Source organism: Chiloscyllium punctatum, chromosome 9 (genome assembly GCF_047496795.1).
Source record: "Chiloscyllium punctatum isolate Juve2018m chromosome 9, sChiPun1.3, whole genome shotgun sequence".
Classification (NCBI taxonomy): domain Eukaryota; kingdom Metazoa; phylum Chordata; class Chondrichthyes; order Orectolobiformes; family Hemiscylliidae; genus Chiloscyllium; species Chiloscyllium punctatum.
In genome coordinates, this window is record NC_092747.1 from 47,308,185 (window position 1) to 47,330,954 (window position 22,770).

The window sequence follows — 22,770 nt, forward strand, 5'->3', positions numbered from 1 at the left end:
CCTATGTCCCTTATAAAAGGTATCTGCAGGCAGATAAACACAAACAAACAAACCTCCACACATCCACTCCGTTAAACAAATTTGTCCCTGGTTTTCCAGGTGTGGGCTCAACAAAATTCTGTATAACAATGGCCAGACTTCCTTGTTCCAATGCTCCAGCTCCTTTGCAGTAAAGGCCAACATTTCCTTTGGCTTCCTAATTCTATATCTGTAAGCTGCATGTTAACTTTTTCATGTACAAACGAAGCCTAAATCTCTTGGAGCTTCATTATTTGAGTTTCAGGCCCTCTGATGATTCCAGAAGACAGGAAAGTTTGTAAGATCGTAACCAACGTATCTTTGCAATTAACTCTTAAAACCATTGGATGCAAAACAACAGGTTGAGATGACCTATCAGCCTTCATCTCTAACTTCTCTAATAATTAATATCAGTGAAAGAAGAGAATGATTCAAATTCCATACTCTTAACTTGCCTCTTGGTTCTCCCTGATTTAAAAAGGTTTTTTGTATATTCTACTATGAAATACAGACTATTTAACGTAGTCAGCATTCACTCTACGCCAACCCCATTATATGTTGCTTGTCTTAGCTCCTACCTGACCAACAAGATACAGTTAAATTATAATCTAACAGTGAAGGTGCCCCTAATTAGCCTCAATCAACAAATGATTGACAATTACATTTAGTTTAAATGTAGAAAGGAGAGAGTCCAAAATTATGTATTAAACTTAAATATGGGAACTTATGAGAACATGAAAGTAGAATTGGCCAAGGTAAATTGGCAAACTAACTTAGAGATACAATGGAAATTTCAGAATACACAGAACGGACCTATTCCAACAAGCAAGAAAAGAAATCCCAATAACCACCATCTGTGAAGTTAGAAAATGTTAAAGATAGTATCAAACTTAAAAATTCACAGAACTGAAGAAAGGCATGTGGTAAATCAAAGTTGAACAGAATTTAACAGCAGCAAATATGAACTAAGGATTAATAAGAAGGGAAGTGTTAGAATACATTAGAAAGCTAGACAGAAATTTTAAAAAACTGTTGCATGGGTTTCTATAAATACTTTTAAAAGAGTCAACAAAGTGTTGTTCCTATAAGGAAGCAAATCTGGAGAATTAATCGTGACAAATAAAGAAGTGGTGGATGAACTGATCAGATATTTTGCATCAATATTAAGTAGGAGATACAAGGAGATACATTTAATTGGCTATAATGTGATTGAAGAATTTATACCATTATTTGTAGAACGTGAACTTTCCTTACCTGTATTGGCTATAACATGATTCCAATCCCATTGGTTTAAATGACTTTGCTATTATGTAATTTTCTTATAATGTGCGATTATATTGGAATGGAGCTATCACATATCAGGACAGACTGAATGTAACAAGTGATGTGCCACAAAGTAGTATTGGGACCTCAGCTGGTTACAATCTATACAATTGACTTGGCCAAAGTGCAACCATATCGCCATCTCTATTTGCTGATAAGATAGATAAGTAGGAAAGAAAGATGTGAAGAGGACTTAAGGCAGTTGCAAAAAGGTATAGATAATTTAAAAGAGTGTGCGAAGATCCTGAAAATGGCGTGCAATGTCGAAAAAGTCAATTTTCATTTTGACAGGAGGATTTATTAAAAATGTAAATAGAGAGAGATTGGAGAGCTCTAAGATGTAGAGGAATATAGATAGCCTTTTTGCAATTCATAAGTTAGGCTAATATGTACAACATGCAATTAGGAAAGCCAACATTGTTATCATTTACTGTAAGAATTAAATACAAAAAGTCAGGAGATTATAGTTCAGTTTTACAGGACACTGTTGAGACTAAATCTGGAGGACTGCATTATATTAGTCTCCATTTAAGAATGAATGTAAACACACTGGAAGCAGTTCACAGAAGGCTTACCAGGCTAACAAATGGAATGGATGGATTTTCTTAAGAGATGTTGTAAAGGCTCAGTTTGCACCTCTTGGAGAATAGGAGAGTAAGAGATGCCTTGATTGAAACTTAAGACCGGAGGGATAACAGGGCAACAGTGGAGAGGTTATTTCCTTCTATGTGAGAATCTAGAACTAAAGGGTCACTATTTAAAAATAAGGTGTCACCCAGTTAAGGCAGAGACAAGGAGAACTCCCTCACATCCCAACACCCCCAAAAGGGTTGAGCATTTTGGAGATCCTTCTGTAAAAAGGTAGTAGAAACAGAATCTTTGAATATTTTTAAGGAAAAGCTAGATAGATTTTTGGCAAGCAAGGAGATGAAGCTCAGTCACGGATAGGTAGGAATGTGGATTAGAGATTATAATCAGATCAGCCATGGTTTTATTAAAATGGTAGAGCGCAGGCTGAATGGCCTATTCTTGCTTTTCATTTGTATACTTGCATATTCTAAGTGACCAACACTTACATCTGCTACACTTTCTTTTTTATTCACAAATATAGTTTACACTCTATTTTATTAGCAGCTTGATCAACATATAGTGGAATTTTCAGAAATCAGCAATGCAGTAACTTACTACTATTTTTTGCAAGATTATAAGCAACTTCTTTTGATGTAACATTAACCTTTTATTGTTCTATTCACAGGTTGTGGGTGACACTGGCTAGACTGTCACACATTTTGCAGCAGAGAGCAGCGGGAGCTGGGCGGAAGTGAAGTCGGAGCGCAAAGCCAGTCAGGAAGGTAAGTAATTGTTATTTGAGTGGAGAAGGAATCCAAGACACTACACATGTAGTGTCTCCCACCCTCCCTCCTCCTCTAACCTAAAAAAAGGTAAGCTACTTGGTGTTCTTGTTTTGGAGACTAAGTGTAGAATTATGGCAGTGCAGGCAGTGGAATGTTCCTCCTGCAGGATGTTTGAGGTAGGGGTGACCACCGATGCTCCTGCTGACTTCATCTGCAGGATGTGCAGCCAGCTCCAGCTCCTCACAGACCGCGTTAGGGAACTGGAGCTGGAGTTAGATGAACTGAGGATTATTCGAGAGGCTGAGAGGGTGATAGATGGAAGCTACAGGGACATAGTTACGCCAGAGAACAGAGGTAGCTGGGTAACAGTTAGAGGTGGGAAGGGGAGGAACAGGCAGTGCAGGAATCCGCTGTGGTCGTTCCCCTCAACAATAAGTACACCACTTTGGATACTGTTGGGGGGAACAGCCTAGCAGGGGTAAGCTGCAGTGACCGGGTCTCTGGCATGAGGTCCGGCTCTGAGGTTCAGAAGGGAAAGGGGGAGAGGAGGAGAGCGCTAGTTATAGGAGACTCTATAGTTAGAGGAACAGACAGGTGGTTCTGTGGACATGGGAGAGACTCTTGGTTGGCTTGTTGCCTCCCGAGTGCCAGGGTCCGAGACGTCTCGGACCGTGTCTTCAGAATCTTTAAGGGGGATGGTGTGCAGCCAGAAGTCGTGGTGCACATTGGCACCAACATAGGTAGGAAGAGGGGTAGGGAGGTCATCCAGGAGCTCAGGAAGTTAGGCTGGAAGCTAAAAGCTAGGACGGATAGAGTCGTCATCTCTGGGTTGTTGCCGGTGCCACGTGACAGTGAGGCAAAGAATAGGGAGAGTGTGCAGTTAAACACGTGGCTGCAAGGATGGTGTAGGAGGGAGGGCTTCAGGTATTTGGACAATTGGACTGCATTCTGGGGAAAGTGGGACCTGTACAAGCAGGACGGGTTGCACCTGAACCAGAAGGGCACCAATATCCTGGGAGGTAGGTTTGCTAGCACTCTTCGGGGTGGGGGGGGTTTAAACTAATTTGGCAGGGGGATGAGATCCGGACTTGTAGTCCAGCAAGTAGGTTAGCTATTTTTCAGGATGTCCAAGAATGTACGGAGGCTGTGAAGAAGGTAGCACTGACAGGGAATACTTGCAGACACAGAAGTGGGTTCAAGTGTGTATACTTCAATGCGAGGAGTATCAGAAATAAGGTGGGTGAACTTAAGGCGTGGATTGGTACTTGGGACTACGATGTTGTGGCCATCACAAAAACGTGGATAGAAGAGGGACAGGAATGGTTGTTGGAGGTTCCTAGTTACGTAAGTTTCAGTAAGATTAGGGAGGGTGGTAAAAAAGGAGGGGGTGTGGCGTTGCTAATTAGAAATGGCATAATGCCTGCAGAAAGGCAGTCGAGGGGGATCTACCTTTGGAGGTAGTATGGGCTGAAGTCAGAAATAGGAAAGGAGCAGTCATCTTGTTGGGTGTTTACTATAGGCCCCCCAATAGCAGCAGAGATGTGGAGAAACAGATTGGGAAACAGATTTTGGAAAGGTGTAGAAGCCACAGGGTAGTAGTCATGGGCGATTTCAACTTCCCAAATATTGATTGGAAGCTCTTTAGATCAAGTAGATTGGATGGGGCAGTGTTTGTGCAGTGTGTCCAGGAAACTTTTCTAACTCAGTATGTAGATTGTCCGACCAGAGGGGAGGCCATATTGGATTTGGTACTCGGTAATGAACCAGGACAAGTGATGGGCTTGTTAGTGGGTGAGCATTTTGGTAATGGTGACCACAATTCTGTGACTTTCACCTTGGTTATGGAGAGAGATAGGTGCGTGCAACAGGGTAGGTTTTACAATTGGGGGAAGGGTAAATACGATGCTGCAAGACAGGATCTGAGGAGCATAGGCTGTCAGGGAAGGATGTCATTGAAATGTGGAACTTTTTCAAGGAACAGATACGACGTGTCCTTGATATGTACGTACCTGTCAGGCAGGAAAGAGATGGTCGCGTGAGGGAACCTTGGTTGACGAGGGAGGTTGAATGTCTTGTAAGGAGGAAGGAGGAGGCTTACATAGGGTTGAGGAAACAAGGTTCAGACAGAGCATTGGAGGGATACAGGATAGCCAGGAGGGAGCTGAAGAAAGGGATTAGGAGAGCTAAGAGAGGGCATGAAAAATCTTTGGCGGGTAGGATCAAGGAAAACCCCAAGGCCTTTTATGCGTATGTAAGAAACATGAGAATGACGAGAACGAGGGTAGGTCCCATCAAGGACAGTAGTGGGAGACTGTGTATTGAGTCGGAAGAGATAGGAGAGGTCTTGAATGAGTACTTTTCTTCAGTATTTACAAATGAGAGGGACCGTATTGTTGAAGAGGAGAGTATGAAACGGACTGGTTAGCTAGAGGAGATACTTGTTAGGAAGGAAGATGTGTTGGGCATTTTGAAAAACTTGAGGATAGACAAGTCCCCTGGGCCTGACGGGATATATCCTAGGATTATGTGGGAAGCAAGAGAGGAAATTGCAGAGCCGTTGGCAATGATCTTTTCGTCTTCACTGTCAACAGGGGTGGTACCAGGAGACTGGAGAGTGGCGAATGTTGTGCCCCTGTTCAAAAAAGGGAATAGGGATAACCCCGGGAATTACAGGCCAGTTAGTCTTACTTCGGTGGTAGGCAAAGTAATGGAAAGGGTACTGAGGGATAGGATTTATGAGTATCTGGAAAGACACTGCTTGATTAGGGACAGCCAACATGGATTTGTGAGGGGTAGGTCTTGCCTTACAAGTCTTATTGAATTCTTTGAGGAGGTGACCAAGTATGTGGATGAGGGTAGAGCAGTGGATGTAGTGTATATGGATTTTAGTAAGGCATTTGATAAGGTTCCCCATGGTAGGCTTATGTGGAAAGTCAGGAGGCATGGGATAGTGGTAAATTTGGCCAGTTGGATAGAGAACTGGCTAACCGGTCGAAGTCAGAGAGTGGTGGTAGATGGTAAATATTCAGCATGGAGTCCAGTTACAAGTGAAGTTCCGCAGGGATCAGTTCTGGGTCCTCTGCTGTTTGTAATTTTTATTAATGACTTGGAAGAGGGAGTGGAAGGGTGGGTCAGTAAATTTGCAGACGATACGAAGATTGGTGGAGTTGTGGACAGTGAGGAGGGCTGTTGTCGGCTGCAAAGGGACTTAGATATGACGCAGAGCTGGGCTGAGGAGTGGCAGATAGAGTTCAACCCTGTCAAGTGTGAGGTTGTCCATTTTGGAAGGACAAATAAGAATGCGGAATACAGGGTTAACAGTAGGGTTCTTAGTAAGGTGGAGGAGCAGAGGGATCTTGAGGTCTATGTTCATAGCTCTTTGAAAGGTATCACTCAGGTGGATAGAGCTTGTAAGAAGGCCAATAGTGTATTAGCATTCATTAGCAGAGGGATTGAATTCAAGAGTCGTGAGGTGATGTTGCAGCTGTACAGGACCTTGGTAAGGCCACATTTGGAGTACTGTGTGCAGTTCTGGTCGCCTCACTTTAGGAAAGATATGGAAGCTTTGGAGAGGATGCAGAGGAGATTTACCAGGATGTTGCCTGGAATGGAGAATAGGTCGTACGAGGATAGGCTGACTGTGCTAGGCCTTTTCTCATTGGAACGGCGAAGGATGAGGGGTGACTTGATAGAGGTTTATAAGACGATCAGGGGAATAGATAGACAGTCAGAGACTTTTTCCCCGGGTACAACAAAGTGTTACAAGGGGACATAAATTTAAGGTGAAGGGTGGAAGGTATAGGAGGGGATGTCAGGGATAGGTTCTTTACCCAGAGAGTGGTGGGGGCATGGAATGCACTGCCTATGACAGAGTCAGAATCATTGGTGACCTTTAAGCGGCAATTGGACAGGTACATGGATAGGTGCTTAAGCTAGGACAAATGTTCAGCACAACATCATGGGCCAAAGGGCCTGTTCTGTGCTGTATTGTTCTATGTTCTTTATTCTACATTACCCAGAACTAAATGTCCTCAAGAAAGTGGAGGTGAGATACCTACTGGAGCCCTTGAGGGGTAGACACACCCTCAATGCTGTTAGGGAGAGAGAGCTCAGGAATTTGGCCCAGCAATAGTAGAGGAAAGGCAATATAGTCCCAAATCAGGATCGTGTATGGCTTGGCATCAACTTACAGGTAGAGATATTCCAATGAATCTGCTGCCTTTCAGGTGGTAGAGTGGAAGGTTTCACTGATCAGATTGCTAATGCTTCCCACAGAACTTCTGTTTCTCATAGGAATTTATTTCCTGAAAATTATGTATCATTTAAGATGCTTGACAGCGCACATCTAACTCCCATACCTTTCAATATATTTACCCCTCAATCAATCTTCATAAAACTTGCCCTACATATCAATGGGCACCTATCTTTAAACTTAAGATGCTTACGATTGAAGTGTGACTTTCAACCTTAATGTGAATTTCTATCACATTACAACATTTTGCCCCAGTGGATGCTCTATTTTGGAGATTACAAAATAAACCGTTGATCTTATTAATCTGGAGAGGACTCAAAAAAGATTTACCAGGATATTACCAGATATAGAAGGTTTGAGTTATAAAAGGTTGGGACTTTTTTCACGAGCATAGAAATAGAGAGGCAAACTTATTAAAATTTATAAAATAATGAGGGGTATAGACAAAGTAAATGGCAGTTATCTTTTCTCTAAGATGGGGGAATTTCAAGATTGGGAGGCATATATTTAAGGTGAGAATACACACTCTAAAAACAGCCTTATCCCATATCAATTCCATGACGTATTCTGTCGTCTTCAGCTAGCCAATATATTTTCTAAATCAACCTGTTCAGAAAGGTTATGACACACCTTTTGAAGGGGGGTGGGGGGCATCAACCTGGGCCTTCTGGCTCAGGGGTAGGGACATTATGACAATACCCCTTCAGCTAGCTAATTTCCTAACAAGGTTAATGACTTGACTCCACCTATTCTAATTTAACAGTTCCAAAGTGCACCATCATTGATGAGTAATCTTTTGTAGTCCTGGGAGAAATGCTCAACATCAACCACTCAGAAGCTAAATATTTATTAATTTCCATTAACAGTCAATATCTGTTTATAGTGCAATAGTGAGAGAAGAAACACTTTCAAGTCTATGGATCATCACTGCCCTGGACAGCACTTGACAAAATGACTAGTTCCAAGTAAGCTTTAGTCCTTCTGCCAGCACGGCCAGAGTAAAACATGAAATAATAGGATTAGGAGATAAACTTGCCACCTTTCAAGCTTTCAAAAAAAAAGATTTCAAATTGTAGCAAACACTATAGTTACCAAGTTCCAGAGTAGCTGCTGGGGATTTTGGCAATTCCATACTACGAGAGAGATCGTCAGCTTCTGCTGCCAAGACAAAAGCTTTCTTTTTCTCTGAAGACTTTTGAATGTAGAAATGGCATGGACTTATCACATGACTAACCGAAACCAATCCCTGAAAACCTGGAAATACAATAATTCATAAAGCTTTGTTTTATTTAAATAGGTTACAGAAGATAGAGTACACATATGCCCAAAATCCTACCTGCACAATAGCTGAAGTTGGTGTCTGAAACAATTTTCTTATAAGTCGTCTTTTTCGGTCTCTTTGAAACTAGTTGAAGTTGTTTTGGATCATTTTGATCAACAGTACCAGACACAACTAAAAATATGAAAATTCTGAAAGTACCTCCTCCAAAACGATGGCAATATGATTAAAGCACAAAAAATAATTCTGCACAATTTAATCACTTTCATAGTCCTTTAGAAAGGATAGATCAAAAAATATAATGGTCATCCCTTCTTTGAAAGAATTTAAATGATTGGTTAGAATGAAAGTAGGCTTATGCTACATAAAAACTGGAAGATTACGCAAATTTCCAAATAAGGATCAGTTCAAAACCATCTCTACCCTGGTGAACCTCATCAGTTGTGGCTTAGGTCCTCAACAATCCTGGTCTTTTCCTGGATGTAGTAGCTACAGCCACCACTCTTTAATGTCACTGCTAGCAAAAGAGAGCTCCTGGTCTGAATGGCTAGTTACTCTGGACAGGCAGCAGAAAAGCCAAGGACCTGACTGGTACTTAATTCTGGATTAGTGGTGCTGGAAGAGCACAGCAGTTCAGGCAGCATCCAACGAGCAGCGAAATCGACGTTTCGGGCAAAAGCCCTTCATCAGGAATAAAGGCAGTGAGCCTGAAGCATGGAGCGATAAGCTAGAGGAGGGTGGGGGTGGGGAGAGAGTAGTTCTCTCCCCACCCCCACCCTCCTCTAGCTTATCTCTCCATGCTTCAGGCTCACTGCCTTTATTCCTGATGAAGGGCTTTTGCCCGAAACGTCGATTTCGCTGCTCGTTGGATGCTGCCTGAACTGCTGTGCTCTTCCAGCACCACTAATCCAGTATTTGGTTTTCAGCATCTGCAGTCATTGTTTTTACCAGGTACTTAATTCTGTCAAATCTTCCTCACTAAAGGCCATACAGGATTCTTTTCTAACCAGTAGGCATGATGAAATTGTAGCCAATGGATTTTAACATTTACAGGTCATTTAAAAAAGGTGGTTTGGTTTTGAAGAGCACCTATTGGTGATTCAGCTTCAGCTATTTACACTCTCTCTAGATGCAGCTATTCTTTGCCTTTCCCATCACCAACTCCTTTGCCTTTCACCATTATCATGTAACCTCACCAGACTTCTATTGTTCTTCTCTAACATCCTCATTCTCTAATATGACCTATTAGACATTTCAGTTCTGACAAGACTGACTCAAAACATGCATGCAAACTTTCGCTTTTCACAGATGCTGATAGACTTAGTGTAATTCCAGCATTTTCTATCTTTTTTATTTCAGACTTCCAGCATCCACAATGTTTGTTTTTAATTTTTTTTTTAAAAAAGCATTAGACTAAGTAACTTAAATTCTTGGTTCAGTGCTTCTTCACACTTTGAAGATATGAACAGAAAATTATATTTTGTATTGCTTCCCTAGTTTCTTTGAAAATGTGCAGATGCAATCTATCCAGACTTGTGCTCCTATTCTCAAGTCGTGGTATTATGTGATTCAGTAACTAAATGTCATCTTCCAGTTGGAGCAATTGAAACATTTCCTTTCATTTAATTACAATGATTCCTTTTTCAATTTCTTACTCAACGTAAACTGAAGATCAACAAGAAAAACAAAATGTCAATAATAGTTTGGGAAATGGCCTTTAGAAACTTTTTATATATTGGAAATGGGTATTTTGAAATTAAAGACACTGGGCCCTATAATAAAGCTAGGTTCCTAGAAGAAATAAGTCAACAATGATACATACTGGTGTTGTCATCTTCAACTATTTCTTCAACAACAACATCTGCATCTTTACTTAAAATGGATAATCTGTTCCGACAGCGTAATGAAGATTTTTCCCATACTGTTGGGCTAGCGCCCAGCTGAGTAATGTTCATGTCATGGTACATTAATGAATCCACCTTCTGTTTTTTCTCATAAGATTCCATTCTGTGGCTTGCAAGATGTTGTCCCCCAAGTGAACCATTCTGCTTTGTCATTTTTCCAAATTCATTTTTCAATTTATTTTCCATCATTGAAGTAACAAACCTGGAGACAGTGGAAAATGGGAGAAAATCAGTGTTAAGAATGTTTCTTAGAGGACGTGCAATAAAAAGTTCACCAATTCTGGAGACAAGGCAGCTGCCCAATGCCAAGTCTGAGGTAGAGTGGATAATCTTACTAAAACAAAAGATTCAAGAGAGTTCGACTGTAAAAGGGCTTTATTGGGTAAACATGGAGAAGCAAAGTTCCTTATCTTGAGAGTCTAGAAGTAAAAAGATAATAGTCTCAAGATAACAGCCAGTAATTGTAGGCTCAACATGAGAGGAATGTTTTTACCTAGAGAACTGTAACTCTTTGGAATTCTCTACTTCAAAAAGTTACAGATGTTCAGTCAATAAGTACAGGCAAGACTGAGATTAACTCATTATTGGGCAAGGAAGGAATCAAATGATATCAGGTAAGAAAGTGACTTACATAGAACTCCAAATTTATTCCTCAGTCTAGACAGCCCACAATACCCACTGCTATTTCTTACACTAAAGTATTAACAACACACAGCATCTCAGTGTATGCTTTGATTATGGTATAAAAAGTTATGCGCTGATACATTTAACTTAGCAACTGTTAACATTTCAATGATTCTTGTCAATTTGATTAGAATTACACTGTACAAAATAGCATAAGGGACCTGTTTTAGTTTGCCACTTTATTATAACTTAGTGAAAAAAAATTGTGGCATTTTGACAATTATCTGTGCACCAGTAATTATCAGATTCTTAGTGCGTTCTAATTCTGGTAGACTTCTATGATGTCTAATCTTTTTGCTAGATAACTAGGATCATGGCCAATGTACTGCATTCCAAAGCAGAGCCATTGTTGCTGAAATGGGAGGTAAATGCAGCAGGACTTGCTATCTGCTCTTTCTGAATTGATCTCATTAAGTCAAATGGCTCTTTTCCTTCTAATGGGGCATCCAACTGCATGCTGCAATGACAAGCAAGGGCATAGAACAGGGGAGCTCAGTCAGTAAAGCCAAATATCTCCAGATGGAAGGGTTTATCTATCAGAAATAGGCCTCACAGACAGACAGAATTTATTCTCAACTAGATGTAAACTTACAGGCTTAATTCCACATATATATTGTTTCCTAGTTTACCCTTAATTTCCTTTCATATTTGTAAAGTCCTGATACCAGTAGAAAAATTAATTTTTGCTTCACTATTTTGTGGACCATTTGTGTGCTTTAATTTCTCATTACATTTGTTGTCGTCGACAGAATTTCTGATGCACAGGCGTGAAGTATTGCAGACAAGGTTGAAAAGGTGTCTAGCTGACATGGAACAAATGCTGGAGTTGAAACTGGCAAAAGTTTCAGGAGAGAAGCCAAAGCTTCTTTGGTATGATTGGAGGCTCAGAGGTTGGTGGAGATATACTAAACCTCAAGGCTAACCTTAGGCAGAGGTCTATTACGTGCGTTCGTTGCTGTAAGAGGGAGCAGTTTCCACGGTCAAATGTTACTTGCCAGGGTGGGGAGATGTGGACTTGCAATCAACCCCCCACACCCACGGCACCGGGGTGGGGGTCCCCACTCTGTTCCACATTGGTCTGGTACTGTATGATTTCACACTTTATTCAATATTGGCCGGGAAGAGGTTGTCCAGTAATACAGAGGTTAAACACATCAGTTTCCTCGGAGAAACTGCACACATTTTAAACATTTTTAATACTTTTTTTTAAAAAGTCTTAAGAAAAGTACAGACCATCATTACAGAGCACATTCAGACAGTTACCAGGCAATTTTAATGAAATGACTTTATTGACAGCATCTTAGCCCAATGATATTTTCTGGAAATGAACCTTGTTTTCCAACATACAAGTACTCCTATCTCACAAACCTACAAGGTCAGTTAGGATGGCTAGTAATGTCCTATCTAGTCTAGTTATTTCTAGGAGCCAAAAAGCCACTTTGTCATATTATTTGCATTAATAAGCCATTTTATTGCTGCCCATCTTCGTCAGTGCATGTATTAAATGGTTGTTCCTAACTACAACTAGTTACTTCAGTTTGCATTCAGATTTCAGATCCTCACCTACAGCAAGTGTAAAGTTTGCCAAACAGCACAGCTGCCAACTGGACATAGGTGTGCTTGCTGAGCTGGAAGGTTTGTTTTCAGACGTTTCGTCACCATACTAGGTAACATCATCAGTGAGCCTCCAGTGAAGCACTGGTGTTAGTGCTCACTTTCTATTTGTGTGTTTAGATTTCTTTGGGTTGGGTGATGTTATTTCTCGTGGTGTCATTTCCTGTTCTTTTTCTCAGAGGGTGGTAAATGGGGTCCAAGTCAACATATTTGTTGATAGAATTCCAGTTAGAATGCCACACTTCTAGGAATTCTCGTATGTTTCGGTTTGGCTTGTCATCAAATGGATGCGTTGTCTCAGTTGAAGTGGTGTCCTTCCTCATCTGTATGCAAGGATACTAGTGAGAGTAGGATGTCTTTCTGTGGCTAGCTGATGTTAATGTATCCTGGTGGCTAGTTTTCTGCCCGTTTGTCACAGTTCTTGCAAGATATTTTGTAAATGACATTGGTTTTGCTTGTTGGTTGTATCGGGTCTTTCAAGTTTATTAGCTGTTTTAGTGGGTTTGTGGACTACCATGATGCCAAGAGGTCTGAGTAGTCTGGCAATCATTTCAGAGATATCTTTGATATAGGGGAGAGTGGTTAGGGTTTCTGGACACGTTCTGTCTGCTTGTTTGGTTTTGTTGCTGATGGAAAAAAAAAACAAAAATCAGTGGACTGTGTTCATTGGGTACCTGTACTTTTTTTTTGAGTATGCTGTACAGGCAATTTTTCTCTGCTCGGATTAGTTCCTCATGCTGCAGTACGTGGTGGATCGTTGAAATGCTCTAATGCAATTTCGTTTCTAGGTGTTGGGATGATTGCTTCTATAGTTTAGTATATGGTCTGTATGGGTTGTTTTCCTGTAGACTCTGGTTTGAAGATCCCCATTTGGCTGTTCACTCTACTGTAAGATCTAGGAATGGCAGTTTGTTGTTGTTTTCCTCCTCTTTAGTGAATTTTACGCCAGTAAGTGTATTATTGACGGTCTTGAAGGTTTCCTCTAATGTTTCATTTAGAGATGTCAAAAGGCGTCATCCATGTAATGGACCCAAAGTTACTCACCATTTTTTCCAAGAGCATCTTGCTGCAGGATATGACTGATTAATGAGTCTTCCCACATCCAGGTCTCCATTTCAAGGTTTGGCATCCCTTATCAAGACTACATCAAGCTCAGCTATCTCCCCTCAAATATACCTTTCATGACCCAATCAATGCTCTAGTAAAAGAAAGTTGAGAATGCCCCAGAGTTGGGGTCCTAACTGTTAGAATAAAAACAATGTCCCGTGAAAGCATTCATGGTCAATAACATGAGCGGTAAATTATGAGTTCAGTCAATGGAACTCAGAAGTCTTAGAGTTTCTCTGCGCTCTCATGGTACTTCACCCGATACATAGGGCCTGAACCATCTGAGAAGCAGGAATCAGGCTGCTCTTTACCCTGCCTGCACCACTGTTCTTGAAGGCTCATACCAGCCATCTCTAACTGATTGAAATCAACTTGCTGGAATATTACTTGTCACATGAAAGAGTTTCCACCTGCGAGTTTGAGAAGATTTGTAGCTCAGGTTGCAAATTGGCTTGCTGAGCTGGTAGATTTGTTCTCAGACGTTTCGTCACCATGCTAGGTAACATCAGTGAACCTCTGTTGAAGCACTGGTGTTCTATCCTGCTTTCTATTTATGGGACTTGATCTGTTAAGTTGGGTAATACAATTTGATTATTTACCAACCTCTGAGAAAAAGATAGTATAAATCGGTATGTTTATTGATGGAGTTCTGGTTTGAATGCCAGACCTCTAGGAATTACTGTGCATGTCTCTGTTTAGCCAGTCCTAGGAAAAATGGGTTGTCCCAATCAAAGTGGTGCCCTTCTTCATCTGTGTATAAGGACACTAGTGATAGTTGGTCATGTCTTTTGGTGGCTAGTTGGTGTGTGTTTTTCCTGGTGGCTGGCTTCCTGCCTGTCTGTCCAATATAGTGTTTGTTGCAGTTCTTGCAGGATATTTTGTATATGATATATATACACAGCATATTCAACAACAACTGGTACTCAATAAGCACAGCCTGCCGTTTCGTAAACAACGAACTCAAACAAGCTACACTACCATACAAAGACATCTCAGAGATGATGACCTGAATACCCTTAGCATCATGGTGGTTCACAAACCTACCAACACACGAACAGCTACTAATGAATCTAAAAGGACCATACACCAACCACCAGCAAAATGAATGTCATTTACAAAATACTATGCAAGGACTGCAACAAACACTACATTGGGCAGGCAGGGAACTAACCACCAGGATACACAAGCACCAACCGGCCACAAAAAACACATGACCAACTATCACTAGTATCTTTACACACAGATGAAGGAGGACACCACTTCAACTGGGACAATCCATCCTAGGACAGGCTAAACAGGGATATGCATGGGAAAGCCTAGACGTCTGGCATTCAAACCGGAACTCCATTAATAAAAACATCAATTTGGACCCCATTTACCAACATCTGAGAAAAAGAACTGGAAATGATATCACCACCTTAACAGACCAAGACAAATAGCAAGCAGGACAGAACACCAGTGCTTCAACAGAGCCTCACTGATCAAGTTACCTGGCATAGTGATGAAACATTTGAGAACAAATCTACCAGCTCAGCAAGTAAACTTACAGCCTGTTCCCACCCTGGTGAGACTTTGGAAGCTAGCACTGATTAAAAAAAAAGGGTAGGGTACCAATATAGATGGCCAATTTCAGCAGCAAAGCTATTTACCTTCAACTGAGAACAGCCACAAGTGTCCTTAAACAACTTCTGACTACTCCGATACTGAAGTGGTCCACTTTCAAATGCAACAAGACCTGGGCGATATTCAGCTGACAAGTTTATGCCATACAATTGCCAGGCAGCAAAGAACATCTCCAACAAGAAAGACCATCCAATGTCTCTTGACATACAGTGGTATTACCATTGCCGAATGCCCAGATATCAATATTCAGATTGTTATCACTGACCAGAAATTGAACTGGACTTGCCACATAAATCAAAGAGGTCAGAAGGTAGGAACCCAAAGCCGATAACCCATCTCCCAATTACCCAAAGTCCGTTCAGAAGACAGGTCTGTAATGGATTACACCACATTTACCTGGATACATGCAACTCCAACAACACCAGAAACGGGACAATCAGAACAAAGCAGCCTGCTTCACTGACACATTCTCAACATTCATTCCTTCCACCACCAGAGTAGCAGCAGTGTGTACAAATCTAGAAGACGCACTACAGAAATTCACCATGGATCCTTAGACAGTACCTTCCAAATCTATATCCATTTCCATCTAGAAGGACATGGGTCGCTGATTCAAGAGACCACAACCACCTGCAAGTTCCCCTTCCAAGCTACCCATTACCTGGACATGGAAACATAGCACCCTTCCTTCATTGTCTATGGATCAGAATTCTGGAACTCCCTCATCATTACAGATTTATCTACACCAAATGGACTGCAATAGTTCAAGAAGGTAGTTTAGCACCGCCTTCATCAGGGCATTCAATAAACCAAACCAACAAACTATTGATATCCACATCCCTTGAAATGAATAAAAAAACTGCCACGGTCATGGCAATGGACTGACCCAGTGCCTTCCAAAAGACGGAAATTGACAAGCTGTTCGACATCCAAAAGATGCAGACTGTTTCTACTCTCAAAAGGGGCAACTTTTAGTAACACCATAACATCAGATACCGGTGACCTTGTGAGCCACAGGATTTTGCTAATGGCGACCATCTAGTAGATGTTTATTAAATGCCTGATCCCAACTAAAATCACTGAGAGGAGCTTTGTGACTACCTGCAGAAATCTTTGGACCAGGTTTTAATCCAATAGTCATCAAGCCCATATACCTCACTCAGAGTCCCCAAGGGAAGACTGTCAAAAATGAGAATGTCAATTACCAGCACTCAAAGACTCATAAGGATGTCCACCCTCTTCCTAGGGCTGAGGAACTATTTCTGCAGTCTTGATTTGGCCCAAGGTATAACTGGCTAATCATTGAGTGAGACGTTGAAAAGATGACTTCTGGAATGACTCCAAGAGATTTTAAGAACACGCAAGAATGGTATTTGGGCCCTGTAATAGCCCTACAAAGCTTTTGGGATCTTAAATTTCCAAGCCTTCCTTGTGTTTTGAACAGTGCAGTTATCTTCAGCTCAACACTTGAGACCCTCTAAAGACTCAACACTACCCTCACCCATTGCCACAGTAAACTTGAAAGTCAAACCAAATAAATGTCAACGTTTCCACACAGAAGTATAGTAAGTTTGGACACTGATAACCAAGAAAGGCATTGTCTCTGCCAAATAGAAAACAAACAGGACAGAAATAGACTGGCCAAAGACAGAAAATTGCATGGAACCCTTGGATGGCTGGTTACTACAGGAGATTTATGCAGGCTATGCATAGTTGGATGACCACTTCCACAACTGGTGAGGAAACCAGAGAATACTGAAGGAGTGAGAGGAAAAAGGCTATATAAACCATGATACTTCAAGGAGCATTGCAAGGAGTTCAATCACAGAATTCAAAGACTCCTTTTGCACCCTCAAGCAGAAACTTGGGGTCCAAGATGGTGGCAACCCAGCAAGTCTGAGTCTGTAGTGCTCTGCCTAAGACTAGGCAAAGTGGGCTGCCCACCTCCACCACACCTGCTAAATCATTTAAAATAAATTTAATACAGCTAGTCATTTTGCACCAAACTTGAGTAGTTTGGTGCTCTGTTAAAATGACTAAGGGAAAGAATGCCTGCAGCTCGCAGCAAACAGGAACCTCTCCCCCACCCTCCCCAGCTGCAGCGGAGGCACACGCTGCTGCGCCAGGGGACTTACCTACGGTGGCGAACCTTGTTGCAGTGATTTCCAAGCTTGAAGAGAAGATCGACACCTTTATAGAAGAGTCCAGGTGCAGGTGGGAAGAGTTATCGGTCACGCTGCAAAAGCACGACCGAGACATAGAAAAAAATCAAACATTGACTTGGAGGGGCGGAGCTAAAGGCCGCGACCTCAGAGGCTACTGCAGAATCTGCCGTGGGTCGGGTCCGGACTCTCTAACAGCAAGTCTGGGCCTTAGAAGATCACGTCGACGACCTCGAGAATTGAGGTCGGCGAAAAAAGATTCGTTTGCTGGGCCTCCCCGAACGGGAAGAGGAAGGCCAGTTTGCAGTGTTTCTGGAGCAGTGGTTTCCTCAGATGTTGAAGCTGGAGGTTGGATCAGGCCAGGTAAGGGTAGAATGGGCCCACCGGGTTGCAATACGCAGGCCCGGGTCAGACCAGCACCCCCGCCTGGTCCTGTTCCGGCTGCAGTGCTATAGAGAGAAGCAAATGCTCCTGGAAGCCTTCAGAATCTTGGGAAAGAGCTCCAAGCCATGACTTACAAAGGATCCAAGATTATGCTGTTTCAGGATTTTTCCCCAGCTTTGGTCCGCAAGAGGAGGGCGTTTGATGAAACGAACAAGCGTTTAAGGGATTTAAACATTCAACACTCCCTGCACTACCCAAGCAATGCTAGGTTTTAGCCATGAAGGGTCCATCTATAACTTCGGATTGCCGGAGAAGACCAAGGAATTTTTGGACTCTCTTAAATAAATTGTAAGAGTTAATTCATGTGGTGAATGATGTTCTGCTTCCGCACCCATGCCCCCCCTTCCCCGGTTTACCTTTTTTTTCCCTTATTACCTTTATTGCTTAATATTATCTCCAGCGGGGCTAGGGAGGAAGCTTATTTGCTTTCCACTTTGCAGTTATCCTTTTTGTTTTATATATATATAGGCCGGGTGGTCTAGTTGATTCAGGTGAGGAGGGGTGTCTGCCTTGTCTTACTTTTATCTCTTTCTTTTACAGCGGGGTTGTTTCCCCCTTTTATTTTGTATTACTATATTTAAGTATTATCTGCTGAGACTGTAATTTTATAGTTTTATATGTTTATACATGGTATTAACATTACCAAATATATCTAGGTGTTGGCGTGGGTGGGGGTGTAGGGTACTCACCGTTTACTTTAGCTTTACAGCACACTTGAATTTTCTTTATTTTGTTATGGGAGGACTGGGCCAAGGGTGGGGCACTGGTTGGGAGAGCATATGATGGGTTTTCGGAAAGGAAGTGATGCCCCTGGAAACAAGGGGGAAAATCTCCGTTTAAATAGGTTTTATATTTTTTCTATTTAGATATAGTTTTTTATTATATTGGTGTGAGCGTATTAAAGAATCTCTATTTTTGTGAATTTTCTATGGTTTATGCTTGGGGTTACTCCTCCCAGGGGGTTTCGGACTTGTCTGGATGATTATGGTTAGTCATTTGATTAAATGGTACACCTGGAATGTCAAGGGAAGTAATACACCAGGCAAAAGGAAGAAAATACTAATCAAATCTCAAAAAAGAAAGGGTTGATATAGCTCTCTTACAAGAGACACATTTACTCGATGAAGAATACTTGAAATTACAACAGGGTGGATTTGATCAGGCCTTCTTTTCTTCTTTCAGCTCAAAAAGTAGGGGAGTAGTCAGTCATTCTTCTTCTTATTCGGAAGAATCTCTTTCAAAATCCTAAATCAGATAAAAGACGAATCTGGATGATATATATTGATTAAAGCTCTTACAAATTTATAATGGAAGCCTTCTCCAAATTGATGGCTCTCGGGCTCATCATACAATTATACGGGGAGACTTTAATTGCATTATGGACCCAGATAGGATACCCAAGAGTACTGCGGGTGTATCCCCCAGATCCAGGCAATTGGCGGATTTGAATAAAGAGTTAGGATTAGAAGATGTGTGGAGGTGCCTTCACCCACAAGGCAGAGATTTCTCTTTTTACTCTAATCCACATAAATGTCACACTAGAAGAATCGATAGGTTTCTTGCCCCCTCAACCTTTTTGAATTCCATATCATCCTGCAAAATAGGTAATAATAATTTCTGATCACGCTGCTGCGTACATGGAAATCAAGGCTAGGAACAATGAGGCATCCCCCCAACATTGGCATATGGATTCCTTCTTAATGAACGATAGTAAATTTGTAAAACATTTTTCTCAAGAATTTTAAACTATTTTGGAAATTAATTCAGGTACGGCTAGTAACCCGTCAATGATGTGGGAGACCATTAAGGCTTGTGCGTGAGGTCTGATTATTTCATACTTGGCGACCCAGAAAAACACTAAATGGAGGACAACAGCGTCTACTGGAGGCTTGCTTAAAAGCAGCTGAAACAGCATATGTAGATAGACTTTCTATTTCTAAATTACAAAGGATTACAGTCCTTAGGACAGCCCTGAATACAGCACTTACCCAAACGGCAAAGAGGGAAATATTATTTGCAAAGCAAAGATTATATGAATTTGGCAATAAACCTGGTAGATACTTAGCATTTCTCGCAAGGAAAAAAAAGTCCCCTCAAGCTATCATGTCCATCAGGGAAAGTGCTGGTACTGTGACTCATGATCATAAAAGGATCAACACAATCTTCAGAATGTTTTATTCTGACTTATATAAATCGCAGAATTGTGAAGATGGACTGCATCCTCCTGGCTCTTTTGTTTTAAAGCAGAAACTTGTCCCATTATTAATTCTTGACTATCCAGATTTCCATTTCAACTTCTCTATCATACTGGAACCAAAGCCTTTGCCTTGGAGCAGTGCCGTCACAAGTTCAAAGACAAAAAAAGTATATGTCCTATGTCAGTTGCAATCTCAACCTAAATGACTTTACACGCACATTTACACCAATGTGAAACCTGAACTGATGGTTTCAAAGTGAGCTATTTCCCAGAAGTTCAGAGCATTCTGATTAGTAGAGAGATTGAAACAAGTTTTGGCAACAGTCCATTTAGCTGCTTTCAAGCATCCACCAATCATGAAGGAGCAGTGATGCAATAGTTTACTGAACTCAATTTGATTCCAAATCTGGTGCTGGTCTGCCAACAAGTATTGCAAATACTGGTACTCTTAAATCAGCAGGCCCACGGGAAGGAGCCGCCCCTGCACAGTTGGAGGGGACTATAGTTGACTTAATGCCCCTAGCCAAAAGCAGCATTGTAATCATGAACCAGTATGACATTTGAACTAAGGTTCAGCATTGACTCTCTAATGCACTTATCCAAAAATAGGTGTAAGCAGGTAAAGCTAAATCTTTGCCACCCATCACAAAAGATGTCCCTAGTCAGCATCAGCTAGTTGATATCAAAAGCTACAAGGTCCACATCCACCAATCCAGTGTTACCTAATGACGGAATCCAAAACAGGCACATTGAGATATTACAAGAGGATTGGGGAGGAGGATGGAATTCTCGATCAATTGGTGTGTGTGGGTTAAAACCAGGTGAAGATGGCAGGTTTCTTTCCCTAAAAAGCACTGGCAAACCAGGAAGGATTATATGACAATTACCAGTAGTTACATTAGACTACCTTGTCATTATATTTAAATTTCACCATCTGCCATAGTTGGTTTCAAAAGCATGCCCCCATAACATGAGCATGGGGTCTTGGATTACTAACCCAGTGACACTACAATATGCCACTAACTTCCCACATTGGTGAATACTATCAAAATGGTGTCACTGCTTTGTCAATGCTGGGAAGCAACTTCAGCATGGGATCCCTATTTGTTAAGTGATCTCTGGAGGTCTTTGGAATTAATTTAAAGATTCCTGACCCTAGAAGTAAAGCAGTAAACCATGTTCTCTACTCACATATGTCATCACCTTGATCATGGCAATTTCCATCAACTGTCAAAAATCCTCAGCGATAGCCAAACTGTTCAACTGGTTTGTGCATTTTATGTTCCACATTGGATTCGCATTGATCAAGGGTGCAACTGCATGAGGAGGATCCTGCAGGAGCTCTGAAGTTTCTTTGGTATTGCCAAGAACTGCACCAGTCCCTATATGTTGTTGTTAGTGCCACATGTTCAATATGACGCTCAAGAGGCGACATATATAAGTGCCAAAAAGAATCACAAAGCTGGCAAATTAAGTAACAACTGCTGCCCATCAAACATCTTCTGGAGACTTGACCAACCTAGACCCTGACATAGGTGATATGGCATGGATCCCACAAAGTAGCAATATAGACAAGAAACTGAGGACATCCTCATGAGCAAATGCTGAACATCATCTCAACAATTTTCATTTGCCCAGACCAGTGTTGGAAGAAGAGAATGCTGCCACTAATGCAGAACTGAATATTCTAACCATGTGGCATAATTTAACCAGCTAGTCACTACTTAGTACAAAGATTCTGTGTTGTGTAGTTACCAGATAAAAAGTCACAAGTAGGGAAGTAATTTCCTGTTTCACCCTTGCAAATTCTCTTCCTACTCTCTCTAGTTTCCTGCACTGACTGAAGTTATCATGAAGGTTCCTCTTTCTCAATCTTGCTCCTTGCCTGAGGCATTGTAACCCTCAGGTCAAATTCATTATCAATCGTCGCTCTCTAGTCCTCTGGGACTACGGAGACTTTACCTTTTCTTTTTACAACATGGTGACCATGACTTCATGCTCATCAAGTGTAGGCGAACCATATGATTCGAGCATAAATCCCCTAATTATAAACTCTCTGCCTGTCAAAATAAAGCTTTATCTTTGCTTTTATTTTAATAGCCTTGTTAACCTACAGCTTAAATTTGTTTGGTGTATTTGCAATCCTGTGTCCCTCTACTTTACCTAGGGTTGCACAAGTGATCCTTCTAATCTTTTAAGCAGAACGTACTACCTCAGACTTATCTGCAATGGATCACTGGGATTACTTATATGTACCTTCAGATCCATAGCACACAATGGTTACGTAATACACAAATATATTCACAATATTATAGAAGATCTACTTACTTTTCTGATCCCAATTCAATTTTTCCTAAATTTGCAAGCCCCACCATTACTACTCCAGATTGAATTTGAAGACTGAAGTAAAAATGAAAATAAACATTAGCATTAACAATGGAATCTGAAAATAATTTTTCCCTTTCCCAATTTCCCCTCCCTCTCCTCAAATGGAATATGTCCACCTTCAAGTACCAGTATCAAAATAAGAGAAAATAGCATTGCTTTATAGGCGAGTATTGGCAGGTAATTGAAATTAGTTTGGCATAGGGCCTCATTCTTATTTTGTATAATAAGCTTTTAGTGTTCGGAGTTGGGACAATTAAACCCATACAATTATCGCATTTGTCACTTGTCTACTTCCCTCTGGTTACAGCATGAATAATGAAGTTAACATTAAACAGCATTTTACCAAAAAAATGCAGACTTAAAAACCTTTTTAAACCTAAGTTATTCAAAGCCAGTTTACCAGTCAGTAAACAATTCATA

At 41.2% G+C, this 22,770-nt stretch overlaps 1 protein-coding gene across 1 annotated transcript in view; it reads right to left on the minus strand.

Moving 5' to 3' along the window:
* The window catches only part of rnf17 (ring finger protein 17), a 202,071-nt gene that overhangs the window by 101,210 nt on the left and 78,091 nt on the right, over nucleotides 1-22,770 (minus strand). Inside the window, exons 12-14 of the mRNA XM_072576645.1 lie at nucleotides 22,291-22,362; nucleotides 10,050-10,333; nucleotides 8,041-8,202 (exon numbers count right to left, since the gene is read on the minus strand). Coding sequence (XP_072432746.1) covers nucleotides 8,041-8,202; nucleotides 10,050-10,333; nucleotides 22,291-22,362 — 518 coding nt within the window. The remainder of the gene's footprint in view (nucleotides 1-8,040; nucleotides 8,203-10,049; nucleotides 10,334-22,290; nucleotides 22,363-22,770) is intronic.